The following is an 11,097-nucleotide window of genomic DNA, read 5'->3' on the forward strand; positions in this document are numbered from 1 at the left end:
TACGTGATGGGGACAAATGCTGCCGACGCTGATTTTTAACACATGTCCTGCCAGCATCCTTGTGGCAGTTCTGTCCGTCCGACCGTCCCCGTCTCTTCGTGTATCGCATTGCAGGCAGCAATTTAATTTGAAATTTAATGCCAACTTTGAAAGGCGTCGCGTGTCAGGAATACACACGACCAACACGACACGAAGACCAAGCATATTACATTATTTTCTCTGTCGTCTCAAGTTTTGGCTGAAGTTTGCATGCTAATTAGGAGCCGGATGTTCAGAGAATCGGAGTAGAAGCTCATTTTGAGCGTGAAATTCATCAGATTTAAGTGCATTAACTTGCGAATTCAGCCGCAGGCGTCAGGCTGTCACAAATAGTTGTGGCAAATGCCAAACATTTTTCGAGGCAGCGCAATTGTTTAGAGCGACGTGCTCGGAAAATAAAGTTTGTTAAAAGGGTGCGGCCAAGGGGGGAAAAATCGAGCACAGCATATGCGATGCGATGTGCCCGACAAGCAGCGGAAAATGGCAAATTAAAAAAGGGAAATAAAGGAAAAAATGAAAATATCCCTGGAGAGAGCGAATGAAAACATTCTGGGCATGATTAGACGGGCAGCTGTTGATGAATAGCTGAAGGATGTTGCGACTTGCATGGCTGATGACGGGTGGATACTGCTGCACGGGACAAACGGCTGTGGGAACACAATCAATCAAAAATGGAGGCGGGGCCGGATGGCACTATGTCATCAATCTTGCAGGCAACTGTGCGTATGCGTAATGTGCGTCCAATGAGATGCGCGGTAGCGGTAATTAATCAGATGTGCGAAAGTTCCACCCACTCTGCACCTTACGCTTCACTTCCTTTTCGCACAGGTTCAATGACACTAATCGCCCTTAAATGACTGAACGCACTCGGCTGATTAAATTAACAACCGATTTATCTGAGCTTTCTATGAAAATTAAGTCTACACGGCGAAGTTGTGTACAGTGAACAAAATTTGGGAAAGTATTTGAAATAGTTTAAATAAGATTTGAGATAATTACTTGTAGGTAACATCTAATATTTACTTATAATCGATTTTATTATAATAATTGTAATTGGATTCAAGCTAAAATTTTCTCCCTCTGCAAGACAAAAATCTGCGTTTGGACCAACATGCAAATGAAAATTGCGTTCATAATTAAATGTGCATGGGAAAATGTGTAAAATGTGCAGGAAACTGCGGTTACGAGGAGATTCGAGAATGCGGCAACAATGTGCGGTGACTGGGGGAACAAGGAGCCGGAAAACAGGCGTCGTCATGTGAGCCAAACAAAAGTCATCTCACAATGGCGCAGGAAGTGTTGCAGTGGGTAATGGAAAAACACATGACAGTGGAAATAAGGGGGGACTCGAAACAATGGGGTAAGTAAATGGGGCAAGGAGAAGAGGAGGCTATTGAAAGCTGGGTAATTTCTGCAGTTGCACGATGACCCGCCATGCAGAACAAAAGCCCACATGCCCCCAGAGGAGATACTATAAAATCTCACTATAAATATATATGTAGGCAAATCTGTATGTGCCAAAGACAACATTGTTTCCGTACCCCGAAGAAACTGAAAGGATATGTGGCAAGAGAAGGGCAAGTGTTGCAATGAATGTCTCTAAAAATATGCGCAACTTTTACCAGTTCCTGCCACTTCCACTCCATCAGTGATGTTAGTACTATATTAAGGGGCAAAATTTAATTTACTACCCATGCACCAGGACATGCCGATTTAATAGTTTCCTTGGCCAACTTTCTGTTGTGCAGTTGCAAAAAAAAAGAAGAGGGATTCCTTCCAACCAAATGGCAGAAGTAAATTGATTTAAGTGCATGTCGCAGCATATTGCAGATGCTTTGGGTTCTAAACTTTTACACAGTCGACCCTTTGGACTGGCCCTAAATCATTTAACAAGCCACCATCCTCGTTTGTTGCTTATAAAATTTTGCTCGTAAAATTGTTTATGTGTCTGCAATGAGCGGAGCCGCTGCATCCTGCTGGCTGCTCCTGTTTCTGTTCCTGTTCTGCTCCCCTGCTCCTCGATTCCTCTGTTTTTCCGCAGCAGGAGCAGCTGCTGTTTCCGCCCCGGCATTGCACTCTAATCACATTTTGTGTGCTTCCCCCTTCCAACTTGTAATTGGTTTACTGCGCTACAGTGTCGAGCTTTTAATGAAGTTGCAGCCGGAGAGGAAAAGCTGGAAGGCGGAAAAGTGGATGGAAAAGCGTGTGGGTTTAGGTGCGTGTGCGCAGCGAAGTGTGCGAGACACAAAGCTGAAGAAAAAAAAAAAAAAAAAATGAAAAAACATTGAACACTGCACGGAAAACGATCAACAAATTGGTCGAGTTGCGGCAAATTGCTGAGAAATGTGTGGCAACCCAAAGTGAAATAGAGCAAGATATGGAGGTACTGGCAATGACATATATAGTGTTCCCATTTCGGGTCAAGTTTGGCAATGATGCGTAAAGCAGTTTAAGAAAGCCACAAAATAGATTTCAGATTTAAGCTCTTCTTAAAATTAGAAGATAAAACTAGATACGCATTGAATTAAATATTATTTTCCAGAGTGTTGTGTACCAAAATAATCAGAGACTTATAAGCCAAACTGAGATAATCAGTCGAAACTTTTCTAATCCAATGGCTTACCAAGCAACCACAAGCAAATACAATTCAGTGAGGATGCAACACAGCCCGAGGACAGATGGCAGAGTTTACTTTTGTTATCAATTTGGGTTACTGGCTAAGTACAAACAGCAATAAACATTTCCCCAAGCGTTGACTATTAGGGCAAAGATTTAGTACTTGAATGATTCTAACGCTTTGTGTATGCTGCTTGTATTTTCGCCATAATTTTGCCAGCTGGTCTGGTTACGAAATTACATATATATATAAATATATAGATGTAGATGTGCCCACACAACCTTGACACGCCTTCCAGAATGTTATGGCTAATGCCTCGGCTAGCAGTTACAACACCCATAACACACACGCCCCATTTCTAACCCATAAACCCATTTCCCATTCCCCATTACCCATCTACCATTTTTGTTTTGGTTTTTGTTTCCTGGGTGCTGCTCTCTTTTCGGGCCAAACTTTTGCGACATTGGCACTGGCGAATGATTTAAAACTTTTCTTGTTACTTTCGTCTTTAACAAGTTTTCCGGGGAGCCACGGAAACTGGAGTCCGATCCGGAGCCATATAGCTATAGGTCCACTGAGATGGAGGAAGGCCACCCATGGGCACTATTTGCTGCTGGCAAACTTGTAGGCAACAAATTAATTTAATGTCAGACACAAGACGCAAACTTGCCGGATTGCGGCATGCAACGCTCGCAATATTGGACTGGAGTTTATTCTACTTTCGCTATGTTTTCTTTTTGTTTGGCCATTTAAATGAAGTGCCGGTGACATAAATTCATTTAGGACAGGCGCTAAAACGGAAGCCAACTTTTATGGATGCCAACATCTAAGTATTGCCTGTCAACTAGTTGGTGTTGCTAAGTCTAGGTGTGTTAGGGAGTGACAGGTGGCAAGGTGGCATAGTGCCACTAAACCGAGCTTGTCAGCATTTTGCACGTCTTAAAAGTAAACTAGGAACTTATTTTAAAGCAAATATTATTCTAGAGTTAAATCGCAAAGTGTAGGCTGTTCCTTTTTTTGTTTTATGGTATTCATTTTTGGCCAGTTTTCGACACTGCTTTCAGCTGGAATCAGAAACGCTTACCACCTACGAGTAGTAATACCAGCGAAAACCACCGACCAGTTGGCAAGCTGAAACACTCCGATTCCGGAGTGGAATATACCGAACTTACACTGCCATTTGCTGGCATTACATTCATTATGAGGGCAGAACTTGTCCGGAACACCGAACTCCGACCGGGATAATTGCACTTGTCAGCATTTGTTTTACACTGACCAGCATATGACCCCCGAAGTTTGGCAACCCACGTTTTATACATATACACTTTATACGCTCGAGTTGAGAATGGCGCAACATGAATTGCCATTGTGTGCAATAAAGTGCAAATAAAATAAAGTGAAACTGGAAAAGTTTACATTTTATGTATAAATATTGTATGTGTGTGGGTAGAAATCCTTCTCGCAATTCCCTTCGCATTTCGTGTTTTTGCGAATTTATTGCACGCCATTTGAACGTTTTGCTGAATTATTGTAAACGTAAATTGAAAATGGCAAAGTGGGCAAAAAGAAAGCAAATAAATATCAAAGAATGTTGCACGGTCTCCATATATTTCTTGGCCTTTTTTTTGTTTTCGTTGGCCTGGCCAGTGCAGCGTAAAACAATGGCCAAACAATTGCATTACATTTTTCCAAAAGGCTAGTCTTTCGGATGAGTGACCAAAGCTGCTTTAAAATACCCTTTTAGTAAAAATATTTGTTCAAGACCAGCGACTTTGTCTAGACATTTGCATTTTCATTCAAATCAAACGCAAATTTACCACACACAAAAGCCAGAAATCAATTTTCGTCCCTTTGAAAAAAAAGGTCCGAAAGTGATACAAATTGGGGTAGGTTAAATATTCCAACCCCCCAGTAAGGGATTAATGTAAAATTTAAATATAGCCAGAGAGACACTTAAAAACTGGCCATAAAATGTAAATATTTTATAGATAAGTTTCGAATGAGAGTGAACCCTTTTTTTTGTTGCCTGCGGTTGCGACCTTTGTTTAAGCCTTTTTTAACCTGATTTTGACAGGGCTAATGGACTTACACCGTGTTGTTGTCTGCTCATTGTCGGATAAAATGGGTACTGTGGAATTCCAGGAGGCTTAGCGCTTCATCAAACTGAAAACCCAAAACACAGTGCTCAGTGGCTCAGGTCGCATTTAATTCAATTGAAAGGTGCACGAAATTACGTGATAGGCAGATACGCAGGACAGAACGTCAAGCAAAAAGTCAAAGTGCTGCTGGCTCAATTTTGTGTCAACGACGTAGTTCAGGTAATTTCCGCAGAAAACTTTGGCTGCCATTTTGTCGCTGACATTTTATTTATGTGCGCCCATAACTCAACTGTAAATGCTCACACACCAATGTGCCCACATCCGCACACACGCACACGCCCGCACACGGATACATTAGCTAGGACGAGGCAAGTGCTTCTATTTTCCGTTTCCGGCGCAGAGTTGCCTGGCAGCCTTGCAAAATGAACAACAATGGCGGTGCTAAAGACGTCGCCTCATCTTCGCTGTGTGTCTGTGTGTGCGTGTGGCTTTTGTGGCTTTAAGTAGCAAAATGTGCCAGGTCACCACAGGATGGGGAAAAAGGATCCTGGACCCCACGCCATCCCTGCGAATTTCCCACCATTTGGTTGCTTCATTTTCTTACACTTTTTAGCGCTGCTAGTTCGCCGTCATTTTACGGCGAGGTTTCCGTACGTGCAATGCATTACGACTTTTCCACTGAATGCGAGTGTGAATGCGAATGTGAATGTGAGTGTGAATGCGAATGTGAGTGCGCATATGAATGCGCATTGTAGTTTCGGGGAGCTAAGCGTTTAAGGTGCGGATGCTGCGATATCTGACTGGTTCTAAGCACTGGGGATTTATGGACACCTTTTTGCCCCCAACTGGGGCCAATTGAAATGTCACGTCGGACGATGAATGTGAGCGTAATGAAGCGCCTAATGTGGTGCAAAATTGGGAAAGGGCTGCCAATCTAATCAAAAGCAAAGCATCGTGATTCTATTCTTAAAGTGTACAAAATCTTTTACTCATTTTAACATATAACTTAAGTTTCACCAATTAGACAAATATATTAAAATTTGTTGCTTTATAATACAAATGAAGTAAACTAAAGTAAATGACAAAAAGAGTAAAACAAATAAATTAAATTAAACAGGCTCATAAAAACCAATTAAATAAATTGACAAGTCTGCATCTCAATTTAAAAGTTCAACTCATTAAAATTATCTATGTTAATGAAATATAAATTTCTCACATTATAATGTTGCTAGATTCCTGCAAAATCAAAAATATGCAAAAAGAGATTAAACAATTATAATTTCCTGTAAGCTGACAAAAAGTATGTATATCTGAAAAGTAATATAAATAAATGCAATTGTTCGGCATGCAATCATTCGGTGAATTGGCTCGCAAATTCAGCACCACTCGCCACTTCCGCAAATGAATTGAAAACATCATTTGGCTAATTAGCAGTTGATAATCCCAGGAAACGTATAACAAACGTTTTCAATAAAGTTTATTCTAGCCATTTCGCCGCGGCAGCGGTCACCCAATGCCATTTCAAATGGCAAAGATACATTTTCCATTGTCATATTTTCGACCATTTTCCATTTCCATTTTCGGTACCATTTTCATTTGCCAACCACTCCGTTTCTATGGCAGCCCGTGTGCATGGAAAGCATTTTAAAATGTCAATCCAATGAATGTTTTATTTGTGACGATGCAGCAGCAGCAGCAAGCATCAATTTATGTGGGTTCGATATGGGGATAATGGCAGCTGGCATTTTATTTAATTCGCACGACTGCATACGATTTATGCATGTGAAAAGTTCGGCGGCGTGGGGCCAGCGCATCTAGTTGTATCTTTAGGTTTTACTTTTATCCGACTGAATAGAACCGAAACTTGTTCCGCAAGTTCAAGCCCGCTGATAGCGACAGCAATTTGCATCTTCACTTTCAACGCTCCACCAACGTCTCCCATTTATATACATCCATATATAAATATATATGTATATATCGGGTTTCCCTCCTCTTTTCTTTTCATAGGATGATGGCAATGAACTTCGACGGGATGCAGAGTCGAGAACCCCAACTTACTTCATCTGTATCTATCAGTTGCCCAGTTGCCTTAGAGCTGTCAAACTTGTTTTGCCCGCCAATGAAACCGAAATGAAGCTTGTTTCGGTTCGGATTCTGTTTCGGATTCGATTTCGTTCTTGATGCCTCCTTGTGGTACATGTTGTGTGCCACATGCCTGCAATCCAATCTTAGCCAACGACATTTGCTGACCTTCCGGATATGGACCGATAATGTTACGCTCTTAAGCAAATATCTAACGAATGCATATAAATGAGCAAAGGAGTCTCAAGGATGTATGCCAAAGTGCACTATCAATATGGCTCTATAATAAGATTAATTAATGCACTTCTTCGACTGCGAGTAGGCCTGAAAACCACATTTGCCATTGCAATTTGTAAACCTTAGTAAATTCGTAATATAGAAATATACGGGTTAGGAAGTGGGCGGTAAGTTGTGGGAAAGGTAAATACCTGGCCATTGAGGTAATGGATGCAGTTGTGTGCTTTAATGTTTTCCACGAACAGGACGAGCAGCCAGGACAGACCAGGCATTGACATATCAATGGACAGCCTTAGAAATCACAAAGATGTGGTCGGCTTGGGGATTACAATTGCAGAAACTTTTGAAGAAATATGTATCTTCCTTACGGCTTTAAATTTATTGAACTTGCTTGATGAATGTCGCTAACTCAGTTCAGAAGATGCCATCGCATCCATTTATTAGACCGACTGACAACTAAGGCACTCCATTGTCACCAGAGAGCATTCATCAATTTCACTTACTTTCGCATTTTGATGGAAAACAGGCAACCAGTGGAAAATCAACTTTAGGCGGAAGGGAAAAACTCAATGGCCTTGGGTGGGTAAACATTGTCTACTCCTTTGCTTTGTTTTGCTTTCATAGAAAGTTCTGTTCTGTAGCTGATTTGCATATAGAAAACATGTTAATAATGAGATGAATAATAGGTGAAGAGCATTCGTGTTAAGAACACGAATTTATCTCATCAGCATCCACAGGATGCCCACTTGCCTTAAGGCTGTTCGCTTTTTTCGGTTCGGATTCAGCTTCGGATTCGATTTCCTTCTTAATACCTCCTATAATACTGGTTGTATGCCACATGCATGCAATCCAATCTTTGCCAAAGACATTTGCTGACCTTTCGGATATGAAACAATAATGTTACGCTCTTAAGCAAATATCTGCCGATATTGTGTCCTTCGGACCAAATGCATATAAATGAGCAAAGAAGCCTCAAGGATGTCTGAAACGAGCTCGTCTTACGTCGTCATAGAGCACTGGAAAAAATCCGGCCTACAATTAATACGTGCATTTGCGATTCTGAATAGGCCTAGAAGCACTTTACCCATTTTAAATTGTACCATTACTATATACTTAGTTAGCAGGTGTATTTTGTAAAGTGGATCGTAAGATGTGGTAATATAAGATACCTAGCAATTCAGATAATTGATGTATGTGGTTAACCAACAATTGCTGGCCTTTGTTGCTGTTGTTGCTGGCATGTGTAAACGTTATTAATATTAATGGGGAAGACTTACACAAAAGTTATTATTATAAGGATAAATTTATTATTAACATAAAATTATATCAAAACACTAATTTTTAATTACCTGATGTTATTAATTCACTTTGAATAAGTACTACATAAAATTTGCTATATCCCGATACTGAATTTCGTTTGTAAATCTTTTGGTTCGGTGTAAGCCACTCAAGGTCATGAAAATCTTGCGGTTTCTTCATTGCATTATACATTGAATTATAAGGCCTATAAGAACCCAAAATTTCCTTCCTGTGTCCATCAGTGTTTAGTCGATTCAAATTGAATATAAGTGTAAAAATTCTTTTCTGAAAAATGGATAACGTCGCGGAAGTGCCTGAAGAAAAGTATGTCGAAGTCGATGATTTTTTAAAGCTAGCTGTGAAATTCTATTATACTTTGGGCATTGATCCCTATGAAACTGGCCAAAAACAAACTATTTGGTTTCAAATATATTTTGTGTTGAACGTGATTAATATGGTGTATACTTTTTTTGCCGAGGTAGCGACTGTGATAACCCTGTTACGCGATGATGAAAATTTTCTCGAGTGCTGCATCGTATTGAGCTATTTGTCCTTTGTGGTCATAGGTCTCTCCAAGATATTTGCTGTAATGAAACAAAAGCCAAAAATGACCGCATTGGTCAGCCAATTGAAGACCTGCTTTCCGTCGCCAAGTGCAAAGGATCAGGAGGAATATGCTCCGAAGTCCTGGTTGAAACGCTGCCATATGTACACAAAGGGATTTGGTGTTCTCTACATGATCTTGTATTTCGCCCACGCCCTAATTCCCTTATTCGTATACTTCGTTCAAAGAGCGCTGCTCCAGTATCCGGATGCCGAGCAGATTATGCCGTTTTACCAACTCGAACCTTGGGAATTTCGCAAGTCCTGGTTGCTTTATCCAACCTATTTTCACCAATCGTTGGCCGGTTATACTGCTACATGTGGATCCATTGCCGGTGACCTCATGATCTTCGCTGTGGTCCTGCAGGTCATCATGCACTACGAACGACTGGCCAAGGTTCTCAGGGAATTTAAGATTCAAGCCCTTAACGAGCCCAATGGACTTAATGAGGATCTGAAGAAGTTGCAGTCCCTAGTCGCCAATCACATAGATATACTTCGGTTGGTTGATAATAAAAAAATATACCTTATCCATAAATTAAAGTATTTAACTTTCAGGCTCACCGATGTGATGAATGAGGTGTTTGGTATTCCCTTGTTGCTAAACTTTATTGTCTCTGCGCTGCTCGTCTGCCTGGTGGGATTTCAATTAACCGTCGATTTCAATCCCGAGTATTTTTGCAAGCAGGTGCTGCTCCTGACTTCTGTACTGTTTGAGGTCTATCTCCTCTGCTCATTTAGCCAGATGTTAATAGATGCTGTCTGTTGAGAATATCTATTCCATAAATATGTATAACTAACCCCTTATGTTTTAGAGCGAAAACGTTGGCCATGCGGCATACGATATGGACTGGTTAGGATCCGACAAACGATTCAAGAAAATTTTAATCTATATATCAATGCGAGCCCAGAAGCCAGTGTGCCTTAAAGCCACAATTTTCTTGGACTTATCCCTTTCCACTATGAGCATCGTAAGTACCCGATATTATAGCTAGTATTCAATGGCATATATTTAAATATTTCGGACGCATTTCAGTTTCTTGGCATGACGTATAAGTTCTTTGGCGCTTTAAGGACTATGTATCAATAAATGCTGCTATGTATTACTAAGCATATACAAAATATGTAAACACGTTATATTAAAAAGTAGAATGAATTTTTAGCAAAAATATGATAGCTAAAAAATGGGAGAGAAATTCAATCAATATTGCATTAAAAATATTTCAAAAAGATATACAAGCGATTGTTACCAGAATCTCTTCTCAGTGTACATGGTGGCATCAAGGAGATACATGGAAAACAATCAAGTGCCTGGCGAAAAGAGCACAGCCGCCTGAGGAAAAGCGGAAAAGCAGGCAGACAAAAGATGGCCCAAGGTTTCCCACATAGTACATACTTCCCCATCCCGTTCACTCGTTCAGTCATTCATTCTCGCATTCATTCGGTTGCCTGGAAATGTCGCTTTGCATGTGTGAGTCCCTATATCTCCACTCCGCTTTGGGCCACAGGGCGTATACGTAATGCTGCCGCCATGGCGGCTTTTGTTCAACATGACAAAGACATGACAGCGACAGCAGCACGCTAGAAATACAACAACCACGAAATGGCGTTCTTTGTAATGCTTTTAATGCTTTCAAAATTCTCCATGGATTGATTTATGGACAAGGAGGATGGACCAGGAACAGGACTTAAGACCAGGCAGTGACAAATCAATGGGCAGCTTTAGAGGTCACAAAGATGAGCTCGGCTCGGGGATTACTGTAGCAGGAACTTATGAAGAAATATGTATCCTCTTTAAGGCTTTAAATTTATTGAACTCGCTAGATAAATGTCTAGCTAGATCGACTGACAACTAAGGCACTCCATTGTCACCAGAGAGCATTCATCAATTTCACTTACTTTCGCATTTTGATGGAAAACAGGCAACCAGTGGAAAATCAACTTTAGGCGGAAGGGAAAAACTCAATGGCCTTGGGTGGGTAAACATTGTCTACTCCTTTGCTTTGTTTTGCTTTCATAGAAAGTTCTGTTCTGTAGCTGATTTGCATATAGAAAACTTGTTAATAATGCCAGCCCAGGTGGGTTGGATAATGGGAAAATACCCCATACCCCATCGGAACC

General features: G+C 40.8%; 1 protein-coding gene across 2 annotated transcripts; it reads left to right on the plus strand.

Moving 5' to 3' along the window:
- The first annotated feature begins 8,597 nt into the window (after positions 1-8,597).
- LOC6605055 (odorant receptor 67a) lies at positions 8,598-10,132 on the plus strand. 2 transcript variants are annotated; one of them, XM_032719366.1, is made up of 5 exons: positions 8,633-8,697; positions 8,856-9,477; positions 9,535-9,736; positions 9,792-9,947; positions 10,013-10,132. In XM_032719366.1, exons 2-5 carry the CDS (start codon positions 8,963-8,965, stop codon positions 10,064-10,066), a joined length of 927 nt encoding a protein of 308 aa, XP_032575257.1. In that variant the 5' UTR covers positions 8,633-8,697; positions 8,856-8,962; the 3' UTR covers positions 10,067-10,132. The 2 variants fall into 2 exon arrangements, with proteins under 2 accessions (XP_002029896.2, XP_032575257.1); XM_002029860.2 differs by having other exon boundaries at positions 8,598-9,477.
- The last annotated feature ends 965 nt before the right edge of the window (positions 10,133-11,097 follow it).

Source organism: Drosophila sechellia, chromosome 3L (genome assembly GCF_004382195.2).
Source record: "Drosophila sechellia strain sech25 chromosome 3L, ASM438219v1, whole genome shotgun sequence".
Classification (NCBI taxonomy): domain Eukaryota; kingdom Metazoa; phylum Arthropoda; class Insecta; order Diptera; family Drosophilidae; genus Drosophila; species Drosophila sechellia.

What these genes read in the sequence shown, in the direction of transcription:
- LOC6605055 (XM_002029860.2), top strand. Translation starts at nt 8,666, where the DNA reads ATGGATAACGTCGCGGAAGTGCCTGAAGAAAAGTATGTCGAAGTCGAT. An exon ending in GCCAGATGTTAATAGATGCT is followed by an intron (nt 9,737 to 9,791) that starts GTCTGTTGAGAA and finishes CTTATGTTTTAG; the next exon opens with AGCGAAAACGTTGGCCATGC. An exon ending in CCCTTTCCACTATGAGCATC is followed by an intron (nt 9,948 to 10,012) that starts GTAAGTACCCGA and finishes GACGCATTTCAG; the next exon opens with TTTCTTGGCATGACGTATAA.